The 17,183-nt window shown below is 44.6% G+C and overlaps 1 protein-coding gene across 1 annotated transcript in view; it reads left to right on the top strand.

The window, feature by feature from the left end:
* Window positions 1–11,813, top strand: part of LOC146796348 (villin-1-like) — a 289,009-nt gene extending 277,196 nt beyond the window's left edge. Inside the window, exon 20 of the mRNA XM_085628872.1 lies at window positions 9,217–11,813. Within this exon, the coding sequence (XP_085484998.1) occupies window positions 9,217–9,330 (114 nt within the window). The 3' untranslated portion in view covers window positions 9,331–11,813. The remainder of the gene's footprint in view (window positions 1–9,216) is intronic.
* Window positions 11,814–17,183: the final 5,370 nt, after the last annotated feature.

Below are 17,183 nucleotides of genomic sequence, written 5' to 3'. Positions count from 1 at the left end.
CGCAAGAAAGGGACGTGGGAGTGGTGCAGTGAAATCTTTCACTGCGCTACTTCTAGGACATCAATGCGTTAAAACCTTACGCCTGCCTCATGGCAGGCACATGGGTGACGCAGGCCCGTTCACACGGGGCTTGCCCCATGTGAATGGACACATTGCTGGAGTTGCGTCTGTTTTCAGACACACCCCAGCGACGTTGCGCCACTTTTGCACAGGCAGATACGTCAGTAATACTGACGTATCTGTCATTCGTTGCGACATGATGCGGCATACAGTAAATGTGAGGCATCCATCATGTCGCAAGGAGGGCACATTGTGAAGTGTCACATTGCTGCTTTCACACAGTGATGCAACACTTATCATTCATGAGGCCCCAGTGATTTAGTCTAGAACGCATCAGTGGGGGGGGGGCACCACATTGAATCACCTCCAGAGGTCTAGACTCTGATCTGCATTTCCATCACTGAAGGCATGTCCTCTCCAAGGGGGGTCCAGGCTTTAATACATAAAGAGCCATGCTAGTGCTCTCTCCAGTTCGATTTTTTTTTTGTTTTTTTGGGAGGAGTTTTATATAGCACGAACTTGACCCATAGGAATCAGAGCCGCTTTACATGAGCACCAGTTGCATTACAGAAGGACACATTCATTTTGTTAGGCACGAGGAGATTAAGTGATTTGCCGAGACTCACAAGATGTTGAGCGTCCCTGCTGCGACTTGAAAAAGGTTCCCCAGCTTCGAGGTCGACCATCTAGCCGTTAGGCCACATCCTCTCCCCGGAGTTCAACTCAGGTCAGCAAAGATGTTGATTTATCTCACTAAGATTATTGTTTTCCTATTCAACCAGTAATCACCATAGACAAACAGTTCTGTTAATGAAACATCAAACAGAAGAACCTCTTCAGAGAACCACCTCACCATCTTCCTCCTACTTTTGTCTGGACAGAGGAAAGAATAAAGTCATGTGCATCTTCCATGAATATGAGCAAAGACTCGTGGTCAGTGCCTTCTGCACTTGTAAATTTATTTATTTGCATAAGTTAATTAAAACCATTGCATTACAATAAAATAACATTTAAAAAGGAACCATTGTTCATGAAAGTTAAAAGTTCAGATAAGGTGCAGTTGTGTTGTGCCATCGTATGGCTCGGGCAGTTGTCGCTCTTGTTTCACTGCGACCAGCCCCATGGGGGAGAGTCACCCATCTACCTCTTTGATTTTCCTGATCTTGATTCCTGACCGTTCTCCTCGTGGGTACTAGTTCACTTATAGAGTGCTTGTGCTTTGCAACTTTATGGGAAATTATAAAAGATTTTTGTTTGTTATGGAGCAAAAGTTATGTGCCAACATGCGCCCCAGGGGCTTATTCTCATATCTTCTTTTGAGCGTTGCTCTGATTCCAGTCCCGATCGAGGATGACAGCCATCTGTCTCGTCGATTGTCCAAATCTTCCTTCCTTTCTGTTCTCCTCAGACACCGCATTTACTGTCGTTGTACCTAGTTAAAGTGCTTGTGCATGTGCATTGCGATTTTGTGACAATTTAGCGCAGACTTCTGTTTAGGTTAAACGGTTGGCGGTCTCTGGTCTTAATTGCTGCATCCAAGGCAGGGTCTGCGTCCTTCTCAGGGTCCTTACCTTTTTTTGTTTTAAAGTACTCCGGGATCAGCCTTTGGACTTAATGAGGGTGAGGTGTGGGGCCAATGCGAGGCTGGAGAGCCTCCCAGATGGATTGTACAAATCTTCCACAGCGGGCAAGGATGTAGGGTTCCTTTTGTGTAAAACATATTCCCGACTCCTCAAGGCAGATGCTTGCTTTTTCACTCAGGTATAGTAACCTAAGAAGAATTTTCTTTTCGTTTGCTAGGGCCGGGCAACAGCACAGAAGGTGTAGCCATGGTTCTCGTTTGCAGTGCCTTCGTCAATAAAATGCACAATCTGACAAGTATCTTGTCACAAAGTAAGTTGTCATAAAAGTAAACAACATTTCCCTCTGGTCAGCAGGAGTTTAACGACTGATTGATTAAAAGCTGCAATAGTGCAAAAAATGCTAGTTACATGGTTCAACAAAGAGTTCAAGAAACGGAAGCAAAGGCTAAACTAATATACCAGTATGCATTAAACCATGAGTTACCCTCACAAAAAATCAGCTCGCTTTGAAAATATAAACAAACTATAAGGAATTAAGGGGCATATCAGCAACACCCGGCGATAATTATCGCTCGGCGCTCTTAGCGTGAGGATAATTATCGCCGGGTACCGTGGATTTTTATCGCTGAGATAGTGTGCTATTAGCAACGCTTATCTCCTCAGGGATAACAATCCTAGCGCTAACTGCCTAACGTGAGATTATCGCTGGAAACCCAGCGATAATCTCACGCAATGTGGCGTTAGCTTGTTGATAGGGACTCACAAACTTAGCCATGATATCCACCTACCATAGGATATCATGGCTAAGTCAGTCCTGAAGCAGGCGTAAGGAAAATAGCGATAACAGGGGTTATCGCTACTTTTCCCGCCGCTATGCTTCATAGCGTGGGACTTGATGATAGGAGAAATGATAAGCGACATTTCTCCTGTCATGTTAGGTCAGGAACGCCCACTTTGCATCTCATTAGAGATGCAAAGCTGGGCGTTAGGAATCCCCACGCTAAAGCAAGGTTTCACGCGTTAGTGTGGCCTTGCTAATTAGGCGATAAAATTCTCGCCGCTTTTCGGCCGAAAACGGCCGCAAAAGCGGTGATAATTTTTTATCGCCCGCTTGTAAATATGCCCCCATGTAATGAATACATTACAAACTAGATTTGACAGTTGAAATCAGCTCTCTTTGAGAACAAGTAAGGAACCAGAGTACCATATACAATTCAGTAATAATATGGATAAACTCAAATGAAGCATTCACAAACTAAACGCAAAACTATCTTGCAACCCACATACATTTCCAAGAGATTTATTAAATAAGGTTTAATGTGTGTACTTCTGTGTAGCAAAGCAAAGCAAAGTTTTGTTGAATTACTTACCATTAAAAAACACCTGTGGGTGCAGTGCAAAATTGCAGCACCACAAGTTCCCCCGCAACTCATAGTAACTGTAGGACTAAAGGACAAGTTACTTTCCTTCAATAGTGCTCTTTCTGGTGAATACTCTATTTAACTGCAGATTCCTCACCTTGTTAATATACACAGGCACCAGACTGAATCTAGAAAATCAAAAGCAGCGCTTCTGTTAGCCAGTAGGTGGCGCTGTGCAGCTCCATGCCAACGTTATTCCACTCCTATAGTGACGGACGAGGCTGCATATACGTGTCAACCATGCATGCTGATGTCAGTTTCTTTGGTAAGCTTGTCCACGTCTTCAGGCGCGGAGCCCAATAGCAGATTGGAAGGACCAGTGTGCCGATTCCTAAATTGTTTTTTTTTTTTAGAGGGAGAAGGAGATCATTCAACACAAAGGGGAGGTCGGAGGGCAGTGACAAATTTACGGATAGATTATCCACTAGAAGTAGTGTTACCGAAAGTAAGTAACTTGTTCTTCTGGCTGATATCTCTGACCACAGCTTCCTCACCTTGTGAATAGATACCAAAGCAGTAACTCCCAAGATCGCGTGTCTGTGGACCCGAGCAAATCAAAAGGTCCCGCAGGACCTAAATGGGTAAAATACACAGCCCTGCAGACCTGACTGTCAAGACAGTAGTGCATTGATACACACATAGCAACCTGATAGATATCTATGACAGGCACTCTGCATGCCAAAGTAATGATAGCAGCCTTAGCTCTGGTGGATTCGTCTTTAGGCTTTCTGGAGGCTACTTCTTAGCCAGTGCATACCAGATCTTAATACAGAGAACTGTCCATTGTGTGATGGTCGGTTTCTGCAGCGCCTTACCCTTCTTTGCACCAAAGAAGCCCACTAAGAGCTGATTGTCCAGCTGATGGTCCTTTGTTAGATTGATGTGAAAACCCAGTGCTCTTTCGAGGTCCAAGCGATGGACTTTCTCTTCCTCTTTTGAGTATAAAAAGGTCAGAAGAGTGATGGCTTGTTTGACGTGAAAAGGTGTCACTACCTTTGGCAGGAATGCAGCTTGTATTTTTAACACCAGTTTCTCTCGGAAAAATTGGTATAAGGTGGCTAGACGAGAGGGCCAGAAGCTCACTTTTGCAGAGCGATGACGTTATACCGACCAAAGAGACTGTTTTTGAGGTTAGGAGGCATAATGGACGACCAAATGTAAGTCCCACTAAGGCACCACAAATGACTTTGGCGAGAACATGTGTTACAAACCTTCAAGAAAGTGCATCACAATAGGTGATTTGAATAGGGACAGGTGGTCCAGCAAATGCAAGAAGGCTTAGAAGACAACAAGTGACCTTTAACAATACCCTCTGCAAGTACTTACTGGGCCAAAGACAGAACACAGTTCTAGACATCTGACAGTTTGGCATGCAAAGGGTCCGCCTGGCTGCTGCCGCAATACAACACACACTTATTCAAGCACCAGAAAAAATTTGATTCTGTAGAAGGGCACCTTGCTGCCAGAATTACATTAATGATTTCAGAAGCAAGATCAAAAGAAATCAACTGACTGCTCAATCTTAATGCATGGAGATGCCAGTTGTGCAGGCGTAGGTGCAAGATGGTTGGCAGGAAGGCCTTCAACGTCAAGTGACTAACCTGTGACTCCAGCAACTTTATGTGGAGGTGGGTCACTGCCAGAGATCAGAGTCCTCTGATCTCCACCGCTCCCAAATAGCCTTTCAAACTCTGAAGTGATGCTTTGATTACCATTGCCAGATCTTGGTGGGGTAGGGAGAGAGACCTGCTGCTGGTTCAGTTGCAATCAAGCAGCCACCACTTCAGGTCTTTCGCAGCCTCGTCCGAACCCTGAATTAAATCTGACAAGTTCCCCTAGTTCTGGGTCCGCTGAGAGTTCAGATCCCACTTCAGAGCTGGCAAGTACTATCTAGCATGGTTGGCGAGCAGGATGCAAGAAGCCTGAATGTTCAGGACTAGTTGGTCCAGAGGAAATACCCACAAAGCACACCGTATCCAGGATAGCTCTGATGTAAAGAAGCATGTGCAAAGGAGTCAGGTGTGACTTCGGCTGTTTGAGAACGCCAGGGATGTGAGGAGGTTTGCCGTCATCTGGGGTGGTCTTCAACTGACTGTGGTGAGCCTTCCTTCAAAAATTAGTGGTTGAGGAAGGGTAAGGCTGGACCCCCTATCTCTAAAAATGAGAAATGACCAACGCCATCACTTTCTTAAACACCCAAAAGGCACTGGTGAGTCCAAAAGAGAGCACAGCAAACTGAAAATGCTCATGGCCCACCTTGAGCTCAAGGTAGTGCTTGTGGGCCTGCAGTACATGGATGTGAAAATAGGTGTCCTGGGCCAGCCTGAGGATCTTGAATTTATCCTTTCATAGGAGGGTGTTGAGAGGATGAAGGTCTAAAATAGGATGAAGGCTGCCATCCGTCTTTGGCACAGGGAAGTAACAGCAGTAACATCTAGTCCTCTCTTCTGTGGTCGGAACCCTCTCTGTGGCTCCTTTTGCCATAAGATCCTGCACCTCCTGGCACAAAATGGACAGGTGGTCCTCCAACAGCTGTTCTGGCTTCGGTGGCAGGTGCACAAGGTCAAAATGGAATGGTAGGGCGTAGCTTCATTGTACAAGTTGAAGGACCCACTTGTTGGATGTGATGCTCTGCAACCCCTGAAGTAAGTGATGACTGTGAAGTGCTTAGAGAATACTGAAGAGGTTTTGAAGTTGTTGCCAGACGGGCAGGGAACTGGGACTTGCACTGCCCTGATGGCCTGGGCATTGGCTGTTGAACCTGCGGCCCTGACTTTGAAAGGGCTGATATGCCTGTTGTGAAGGTAGCAGGGACAAATGCTGCCAATAGGCCAAGCCCATGCCTTTCCCCAAAATGGGCAAAACTGTTGGGAGTTTTGCCGGACTAGTGCCAAAAGGCAAAAAAAGTGTGTGCTATGGACTAGCTCTCTTTAAAACACTCTAGGGCCTAGTCTGCTTTCTCGCCGAACAGATGTGAACTGTCAAAGGGCATGTCTATCAGGGACGTCTGAATATCACTGGAGAAGCCTATGGATCTTATCCTTGTGTGGCGCCTGAGCACCACGCTTGCCCCAGTGTCCTTCTTAGGCAATCACTGGTGTCTAGGCCTGAGTGGATGACTAGTTTAGCCGCATCCCAGCCATCCTGAATGGTTTGGGCCAAGTAAACCCGCAAGTCTTCTGGGACTGCGGGTAAGATCTCACCAACCATTTCCCAGAGTGTGTGGTATAACGTCCAAGGTAGCTGGCATTGACCGTCCTCAAGGCAAGCCATGGATGAGAACCTTCTGTTGCCAAATGTTTCCATAAGGTTGGACTCTCTTTCAGGAGGAGTACTGTGAAAGACGCTAGGGCTAACTCTGTTGGTGCATGCCGGCATTACCTAACTTTCAGGAGTTGGATGCTGAGTTAATAAATCCAGGTTACCTGGAGTCTCTCTATGGTGGCATGCAGCCTGTCACTTGCCCAGAAGGACAGATCATGGCTTTGTCCACATGCCTATGAGTGTATCAGTGAGGGACTCATTGAAAGGCAGAAGAGATTTGGTCGGTACTTGGCCAAGATGAAGGACTCCATTAACATGTTGGTTTTTACCTCCAAAGTGGGGAGGTGGAGGTGAAGGACCTCAGCAGCTCTCTTAATGATGTACTAGTTATACTCACCTTAGGATGGGTCAAACTCTTCCCACTCGCTAGGGCTGGACTGGGAACCCAATGCTGCCCTGGCAACTTTCTCGGCCCAGCCCCTGCCTGGCCCCTGGAGACTTGAAAAGCTTGCTTGCTGCTTTTGCTACTGGTGGCCGATATTGGAGCACCACTGCAAAACTGGCCCCCAGTGACAAAACCGCCCCCCACCCTTTCAGCCTCCTGGGGAAATGCCAGATGCACACTACGGCCAGTCCGGCCCTGCCACTCACTCCCACTGGCATGTCCATAGGGTTGACTGGTCAGAGTCCGAGCCATAAAGCTGATGCAGTGTCTGTGCTCGACTGCATGGTAAAGGTATGGTGGCAATCTCAGAGGGATTAAGTATTGGTTGTGCCACATCATGATACATGTACACTCCCAGTGGAGGTCACGACGAACTCAGAGTCAGACACCACAATAGGTTGTGGATCCTCTTTTAGCGCCGGAGGAGGTTTTGCTAGAGCAGAAGTCCAAGCTACCAGCACTCATTTTTGACACCGAACCCAAAGTCTGCACCAATGCAGATTTTGAAACCAGAACTCAAAGTGGGTTCAAGTGGCAAGGACAGCTCAGAGGACGAAGCCACCGGCAATAGCGTGACTGGGGGCTCCTGCGGATCCTAGAGGACCTAAAGCATTCAAGTGGGAGCCCGAAGTGTGGTGGAGATGTGCAGCATGGCCTCTCTAAAGACTTCAACCTGCTGCAATGTGGCAGACGGTTCTGGGCACTTAGGGTGCTTTGGGACCAGAGTTGGAATCAAACTCTCGTGGGAACAGGAGCGAGGGCAGGAGGCACGGTGATGCCTTTCTGCCTTCTCTGGAGAACAAGAGAGGCGGGAAGGGGCCGAGCCCCTGTTGGACTTACTTTTGGGACTTACCCAAAAACTGCGACAGCGAACATCTGCTGCGGAAACCACTTCACACTGTCAGGAATCTATAGTTAGAAGTGCCCATCAAAAGAATAAGTTACAGATCTTCTGTTGTATTCTGATGGATACTCTCCCTAACTGCAGATTCCGCCCCAGTCTGTGAAGTGGACTTTGACGTGAAGTAAGCTCCAAATGTACTTTTTGCAACCACAAACTACATCTGGTCAGTTATGCTGCGAGTTTGTGCACGTGGACGTCTATATGCGGCTCCATGTTTTCATGTCTGGAGGCAGGACGAAGGTGTATCAAACTTTCCTGGCGCCACCATTTGCATGTAGCTGCTATCGTAAGAGTTTGCACATCTAGGGGCAGATTTACAAGCCCCTTGCGCCACTTTTGCGTCATTTTTCCCATGTTAAAAATTACGCAAAAGTGGCGCAAGGGCCTTGTAAATCAGCCCCCTAGTTTGGTGCCTAGGGAGATTCACAGGTTGAGGAATATGCGGTTAGTCATAGTGTCAATCCAAAAAAGCGTTACCAAAGGTAAGTGATGTATTTGTAACTATCTGTCACAGTGACACAAAAATCCACATCCTGTCTGATGGCAGATGAGCCTTATTCAGTCTGCCTGTCTGCTTGCGATAGAGGTGCAGATAAATTGTAGTTTCTAGTTTCCATCAACTTATCCATTACTGAAATGCAAAGCCAGCTATTCGCTGTGGAACAGCCCCACCTGTGACAGCTGGAGGCACATTTCCCAGAAGAATAAGAGGACCATAACAACCCCTCTCACACGGATAGCATGACTTCAGCTAATATTTTAACCTGTTAATATTCAGTGCCTTATTCTGCAATGCTGCTACATCTAAGCACTCTAAATCACAGATCTCACTGTTAACAGTGCTCCCTTCGCTGGCATCGCAAGAATTGTAGGTGGAGTTGGTGATGCTGGAATTCAGACTTGTGACTTGAAGACCCCAAAAGTTGTCACCAGCAACCATGTAACCTTTTAGTTTAAAAATTGACTAAGACAGGAACTCGGAAGCAAGTGACTGAAGTGATCCACAAAATGACATATATAGAAGGTGTGACCCCCTGTTGTCACCTAGGAATGTTCACTGATCACTGTAGTTATTGTGCACTGCAATGTAATGTGCTGAAACAGGAAATATGTACACATGTCAATGACTCGGCAATACCATGTTGTTTTTTTTTACAAAATGCCAATAAAAATATTTAAAAAAATAAATAAATTGATTAAGCATTTGATATCATGGTATGTAAATATATTTTACTAGCATATCTGGAAATCTGGCATGTATCCAGTCTTCCAGGACTAATATTAGACACGCTTAACTTAGACAAGTTAAACAAACATGCCAACACCAATGTAAAAGTAAATCTCGGTACTTGAAATAGGTTCCGGGTGACCTACTACCACGTGGTTGCATTACCCTTGACTTTCTGTAGTTTCATTGTGGAGCATCATAGTCCCACCACCCAATTTTTTGTTGAAATAATGAAGTGACTTTGTGCCCTTGCCCTTACATTTTGTTGGAATTTCACCTGACTTGTCTTCATGCCTGTTTTGTTTCTGCAGATGTATCTCTCTGAGGCAGACTTTGCCACCATCATGGGGATGTCCAAGGCCGAGTTCTGCACCTTGCCCAAATGGAAGCAGCAAACATTGAAAAAGCAGCATGGATTGTTTTGAGAAAAAGGAAAAAAAGGCAGTGCAGATGACTAGAAGAAGAAGTGCGGCATTGTTTCAAAGAGACTACCAGTACATTCCTGATAATACAGGGCGGATGACCATAAGTAAAGGCATTACAGGAGGCTGTTCAAAGGTGCACCCTTGGGTTTAACAATGCAGATTTATTTCCAGCCGCCCCCTCTGCTTCGGCTTGTAGCAGTCAGAGAAGGCAAAAGCTATTCAGAGTAAGAAAATACAGGTGCAACTTGGCAAACGTTCAAAAGGTTCTCTACAGTACAAAACTTTAAAAAGTCATATTTTCACCAATATTGTGCCTTTGATTCTGTAGTTGATCAGTGTCATGTTTTGGGGTGTTTGTCTCCTGGCTTATGCAGGCCTGCTGCTCTGTTATTAGGTGCAAAAAGATTTCTCAGCAAAGGGTTTTATTTGGTGGTGACCTTTGGCTTTCTAGGTCTTTATGAGCAAGCTACCTGGCCTACCACAGTTGAGTGTTTCTAGCTTCCCCCGGTTGAGTGGTCCCTCGGCTAGAGGATTTTGTGCTAGAGTGCCCCAGAAATTAAGTGTGGCGAGGCAGAAGGGTAGAGGTTTCAAGAGCCGCTACTTTCGAAGGGTCGTGCCATTGTCAACTGTTTTATTTCAGGCAGTATATAGGGTTTATTTCAAACTTTGAAAGACTGGTGTGGCCTGCAAGCTACAAGTCTGCACTGAGTGCGCAAAACTTGCAGCGTGGGTGGAGTTTTTCATTCGCAGACACATGATCAGTTAGTTTTTATGCCACTTAACATCATTGAAGCTAGGAATCTGTCTCCAGATTTTGAATTCTGGGTTACATGTTATAGCGATCAATGACCGTGTGAGCTCTTGCAATCTGTATAGGATTTCCAGTGGCAAAGTTTTCCTTCCCTACAAAACCTCAACATAGGCCAGTAGGCCTGGTTTAGCTTTCATAACAGCATTTGGGCTCCATACATCACAGGGTTCCAATCTGATGCACATTTCTTTCAGGGCACATGTGCTGTATTTAACCTTCCATAACTAGTTCATCATACACACCCAACTGGTCAGGTCTCACCGATGCTTAAGATGTAGTCAATACAATTGTACTGTGGAATATCGAGTGCAATAATATTGGCGCACACTAATATCGTAGACAAAATATCGCAAGGTAAGTGCATATAGGGAATTATGCAATTACTATTCTTTATTCCATATCGAAGTACTTTGTAGATATATATCTATCTTCAAGGTACATGTATGTGGAATTAGGTATAGAAAATCTATACATGCTTACTGTTCGCTATATTGTCTCCTGATATTTTGTTCACGATCACAGTGTGCCACGATATCCTGTATTTAATATTCCGGATCCACATTCTCAATAAATGATTAAAGTCATCATGATCAATTTTATGAAATCAGTTTGACTTAATTGTAGAATTGGGGTGCCAAGTGGCACCTCAATTCATAAAAATGGAGTTGGAAATTGAGACATGTCGTGATTGGCATGCTTGCATCTTCTGTTTCTTTGGCCAATTGAACTGCATTCATTAACTAGAAACAAAATGGCTGCCCTCAAAGCCGGACACAGGTATTTCATAGAGAAAAGAATTGTACACTTTACAAGGCGCTGCTATTTGTCTGTCCTACGCCAAGCTTTAGGGGGCGCATTTTTGCACCTAACACAGATGCTCATATCCTAAGACACAGGACTTTGAGACATGATTTAAAAATGTTACATTTTATACCTAGCAATGACAGTTTAACTACAACACACCATGCCTTCTGCTGATCAAGTTTAGCCTTTTATGAACATTTGAATGCAAATAACTGGTTACCATTGGAATTGGCGTTGGAAAATAGTTACATTTCTCCTTATGTTTTCATATTTAAAGGACAGTGTTTTATTTGTTAACGTGCACTCTATGGGAAATCTAGGGCCTTCTTTTGAGAACCCATTCGGTGTTTAAAAGCGAAATCTGCACCCGATGCTTCAGCAAAGAAGTCTGAGCTGTGATGTTTTTGGCAGAATGTCCAATAATAAAGTGTATTATTCTGCATACACCTCCTGTCCCCTCCCCCGTCTTTCATTTTGTGAAACACTCCTGAACAGAGAAAGTCTAGGAACCTTCTGTTTTTTTTTTTTTGCATAGTTCCAAAAGGGCCAAACTTTACTTACTTTTAAATGATTTTTACAAAAAACAAGTAACTTTGGAATTTAGGAAGAAGGGGAGGGCATGTATGTTTTATTTTTATTATATGTTGTTATTGTGCCATGGAAAATGTATAAACCATATTGTGATTGACAATAACCTGTGTTGTGTTTTGCGAACTAGAATAAAATACATTTATAATATAAATTTGACAACCTAAAGTTTGTTTTAGCCAAATACCTGTTTTCAGTAGGATTTCTTATTATAACATCAAGACCTGAAAGCTGAAATATGTATAAAGTTGTTTAGTGAATAAATATAATTTCAACATCACTGAAATCGTGTTAGTGGTTTGAGAACAAGTACGTTTGTATTTATTACTGCAGACAAGACCACAATTAAACAAACACATCCCAATACTGAAATAACTACTAATGATAATGTGAAGGTTTTGGTGGTTACCTTGCTCTCCCAGAATCAGAATGGAAAATGAACAAACATTGGCAAAGCCAACAGGTCTGGCTTTATGGAACTAACACAGGCAAACAGCATGTGTTCATGCCTTTATTTGCAAGCATTAGTCCATAAAAAACAGACCCATTTGGCTTTACCAATGCTTGCTTTGTTTTGGTATGACATGCAGCGAAGAAGCTCACAGAGAGAGCAAGCAACTGATAAGAATATGGCATCCGAAGAAAAAAGGGTTGCTGTAAATACTCGAGACCGAAAGATGGGCGTGTTGAATGCCAAAGAATGATAAGCAAAAATGGGTGAGCATACTATCACAAAATCACTGGTTTATTGTGCTCTCTGTTACTGTCAAAGTTACCTGAGACACGGTGGGGCAGATTTAAGATTCTTTCATGCAACGCAATGCAGCACGGCAACTTGTGGTGCTGCTTTGTGGGAAAGGGAGAGAGCAGAAACGCTCCATATTTGCAAAGATATGGAATGTTTCTGCTTGCTCCTTGCACTAGCGCAGTATGTGCTACCTTGTGCCAATGCAGACAGCCATGCACCATAATCCAAGGGTGCCTGTGTTACTGGCAGGATTGTATTACTGCTGGAAGGGACACCTTCATTCACAAAAACAATCCTTAGAGGCATATTCCTCTTTCTATGTGTGCTGCAAAATGCAGCGCACATGTAAAGTGGAATTAACAAGGAGAAATAAAGTTATTTCTTCTTTTTGCTCCTCTGTCGGAAAGGCTCACAACTTTTGCACAAACCCAGGTTTACAAGTCTTTGTAAATCTGGTTTGTGGCCAAATCCATGGGTGGATGCATGGGAATGCCCATGCTCCACCCCTGCAATGCCTACCTGATGCAAAGTAAAGCACGGCAGTGCTAGGCTCTGCCTTGTGTTCTTTGTATTTACTAAACCACGCAAACCCACACAAAGTGGCTTTGCCTGGCTTAGGAAAACCCAGTTAAGGACTTGCCTTGCTTTGCAGCGACTTGCAAGGACAACACAAGCTCTTAGTAAGTCTACCCCTGTATGTGGTTAATTCACCACATCTGGAGTGTCGCCTATTAATATCTAACTACTCCGGGCCATGAGCAGCAAGTCTAGCAGGGGAAAGACATGACTTGGGATAACCTAGGTCATAAGTAGCAAGGTATTCACGCAACAAGAAGGAGTCATGGAAAGAAGCGATCGCTGTCTGTAAATGAGGAGCAGGTCCAAAAACACTATCAAAAGGACTCCTTGACCGGGCATGGATCAGGAAGGAAAACGCCAGATCAGTGAGGATTATGAGAAAGAAAGTAATCATGTGCGTTCAAAAACAACGTGCACTGCTTCGCTGCGCTGACTGGGGCACAAGCTCAGAGCGTCTTGCAACTTAAAACATGGTAGAGTACAAGTAGGAGTGGCATGCCCCCTGGATGGATCAGGTGTGTATAAATAACAGCAGTGCATTTATGTTGTCTTCAGGTGTAGACTTTGCTCTCTAGCTGACAATCCAATGTAACAGGTCACCCAGTGGTTAATATGTGAAAAATAAGTGCTGGGCCCCTCGTCCGAAGGGCACTGCAGCTTGCACCAGCCCATTGATCCTTTTAGCGCCGCCCATGACAGAACCAGTACAACAACTAACCATGAAACCCTACAATTGTGACAATTCAGACTATTTTACGCCTAAAGGTGGAGGAATGGCTTGGAAGGCAGTAATAGACATTTTAAAGTATTTTAAATTAATAACTAACTGGTGTGCTTGTGTCTGTATTACACAAACAGCACCACTATGTGGCAGACTGTTAAAAGCGCCAGTGTTGAAAATTAAGTGCCGGTGCCGAGCACCGGAAATCACTGGCTCAAATTTAGCACTGGGGTCACCTCAAATGAAGTCTTGTAAGACTGCGTTGGCCATCTTGCAATTAAATACCTACAGCATGATCAGTGCTGTCAATGCAAAGGCAGGTTGCTAAACCACCATCATTACCGTAGCAGCAGAGATATTTCATGAAGAAAAATAAATTATGTCATGCAAGATCGTGGTTTTTGTTGTCAGGCCCCTACTCGACTTCTGGCAATAAAAATTCTTTCCATTGTGAAAAAAATAACAATGGATTGCTTTATATTTAAAATGCACATGTGAGATAAAGCATTGAATGTGACCAAGGATTGTGAGGAAAGGGTATATTTTTCAGATGTAAAATAGTCTGTCATGCATTGCAAAGGGGGCACTCACTAAGTGGCATATTGAAATATACCAAGAAGCTAGTCCCATAAAGTGAAAGATGAATACTGCTCTGTGCTGATCTAAGATATAATGGGGCATAATATTTACACGCCCCTTTGCATTGCTTCAGCATCACGCAACATGGGTCAAAAACAACACAAATTAAAAATGAGATTTATGAAGTCAGCATTGCCACTTTGCGTGGCACAAATCGCTGAGTTTCATTACTCTGAGCCACGGAGGCGCTTCCATGGCCATTGAGTGGGTGTTCCCATGCAACATCCATGGATTTTGATGCATTCCCCGATTTACCAGAAGTGGTAGACCTAGGAATGTGAAAATAACCTACGCCTCCACAGGTGAGGCTTAACAAGGACAAATATGTTTATTTCTCCTCGTTTTTTCCTCTTTATATGTGTGCTGCATTCTACAGCACACATAGAGGAAAAAGCCTCAGGATTGCTTTTGTGCAGGAAGGTGCCCCTGTCTGCACAAAAAAATCCTTCTTGCAATGCAGGCACCGTGGTGCAAGGGTGCCTGCGTTGCCACTAGGCAGCCAAAAGGGCGCGAGTGCAGGGGAGAAGTCAGGAATGTGCCATATTGCCTTAAAAACAGCACATTCCTGCCCTTTCCCTAGCACACAACATCTCAAGTCAATTCTTGAAGGCAGCTGACCCAAGCAAGTGGTTGAATGGGGCCCAAAGCTTACTAAATATTGTTGGGAAGCCAGACCTACAAACAATTTCAGAAACTTGCTGACTCTTGGTTAGAAGCTTGATGGTCTGTTTTGATCTAAGTTATATGGCTATCAGAAGTGACACCGAGGGGCAAATTACATTTTATGCTCTGTGTAGTGACATGTGACTATGTGCAGTAGGGCCCTTGTGGGCCTCGGTGGACTCCTTACAAAGTTACATAATCAATTAGGAGGTATCTGGGTGTGGTCAATAAAGTTTATGACGTAGTGCATTCACTTAAAGGTTGCATGCCAAAGAATAAATAGGTGTGTTACAGAGCTCCGTGTGTGGCATGGTTATTTGCATAAGACACAATTGATGGACGGAATGCAGAACAAATCAAACAAACATTCACCCCCAGTCAAGAGATCATTCTTTTGCTCACCATGCCACCCCAGTTTAGACCTGGCCATATGCAAATCAGTCTTGACCCTGCGCCTCATGGGAACAGTCCAGCCCGAACTGCCAAGCCAGGTCCTCCCTGGACTGGAAACAAGTATCCTAGGACCGGTTTCGGGGTTTCACCCTTCTTCAGCCAGGATAGCTTGATTCCAGTGGCACAGTGAGCCCAGGAGACACGTCTGGGCATACCTGGCGCACTTAGGGCGAGAAAGCAAAAGACAAACAATTCTGTACTAGGGTGAATGTATGACATTGTTCTGCATTCTGTCCATCAACTGTTGTTTTTGCATTTGTCACCCAGAGTGGGAAGGGTATGCCCAGATGTGGGTCCCGTGCTCTCCATGCCACTGGAATCAAGCTATCCTGGCTGAAGAGGGTTGAAACCCCGAAACTGGTCCTAGGATGCTAGTTTCCTGTCCAGGGAGGACCTGGCTTGGCAGTTCGGGCTGGACCGTTCCCATGAGGCACAGGGTCAAGACTGACTTGCATATGGCTGGGTTCAAACTGTAATGGCATGGTGAGCAAACAAACAATGGATTTAGGCCCAGATCTCTGTACTGGGGTAAATGTATGACATTGTTCTGCATTCTGTCCATCAACTGTTGTTTTTGCTTGGTTATTTGCATGATCCAGAGCTGTGGGGGCTATGACAACTGTCAAAGAGTAGGGGCAACGTGCCCCAAAGAAACAAGACTGCTCTCCTTGAGAGTTTTGCTGAGGTCCAGCAAACTGTTTGTGCGTGCCATGTGCGACCCAAGAAGCAGTCTACGGTTGGCGTATGTGGAGTAAAAGCTCCACTCTAGCTCTTACAAAGCCCTTGAAGAAGGTAAAGGCCCTACAGAGGAGCCCAGTCAAAAAACCTGCCAAAAGTCTACTGGTAAGGCTGAAAGAAGAGATACCGGGCAACATCGTAACATATAGCCATCGTCCATACAAAGCAGAAATTCTAAAGGGAGCAACAACCAGGTATAAAGAAGCGCCAAAGGCAGCGACATCCAGGTGCAAGAAACCGCTAATGGCAGAGACAATTGGGCACAAAGAAACTATAAAGGCAGTGGCAACCAAGTGCGGAGATTACAAGTGCACTTACCAGTGCGAACGAAGAAAGTGTCACCCAACCTCAGATTGAGCCCTGGTCAGAGTTTGATGTGTCCAGAGTAGCAGGTGGCATCCAATCTCACAGAAAGCCAGTCGGAATAGTACATTTCTTTCAATGGTTGCAGAAAGGAGCGCTAAATGCGGCGGAGCTATATTCCTGAAACCACCACTTCCGCTTGACACCGCCAGAAAGCAGAATATTGGCGCCAGATGGACTTCATCGATTGAAATGTACGATGACTTCATAGATGCTCTAAAAGAAGCAGATTACTAAAAAATCACCAAATACTTAAAGAACCTTGCAGGTGATGGAGTGAGAGATGAAGTATCATACCATCAAATCAGAGATGTGTTGGAAGCTAAATTCAATCCTATGCCGAATGTCGACTACGAAAGGTGAATTTTCAACCATGCAAGACCTCAAGCTGGTGAAACGACGGTTGAGTCTGTTGAAAGACTTGATACTCTCATCAAGCACTGCAAGTTCAGTGAGTCAATGACAAAGTAATGCGTCTCAGAGTCATGAATGGTTGCCTCTCCGATTCATTCAGTCGACGCATGCTGAACGAGACAATCAGTCTAGAAAAATTAGTCATGGCTGCAAGAGCTAAGGAACATGACCATCGACAGGCTGTTGTTATGGAGGCTGGAACAGCCCAGAATGAACCAGCATTGATAATGACAAGTAAGCAGAAACACAAAGTGGAGGCCCATAAGACGATGTCTTAGAAGAAGGAATTGTGTTTCCAAAGTGGATTCTTGTTTCCACACGAAGATAAATGT

This window comes from Triturus cristatus, chromosome 10 (assembly GCF_964204655.1).
Source record: "Triturus cristatus chromosome 10, aTriCri1.1, whole genome shotgun sequence".
Lineage (NCBI taxonomy): Eukaryota > Metazoa > Chordata > Amphibia > Caudata > Salamandridae > Triturus > Triturus cristatus.
Note: the sequence above shows the minus strand (reverse complement) of the source record. Positions and strands in the feature narration are given on the sequence as shown.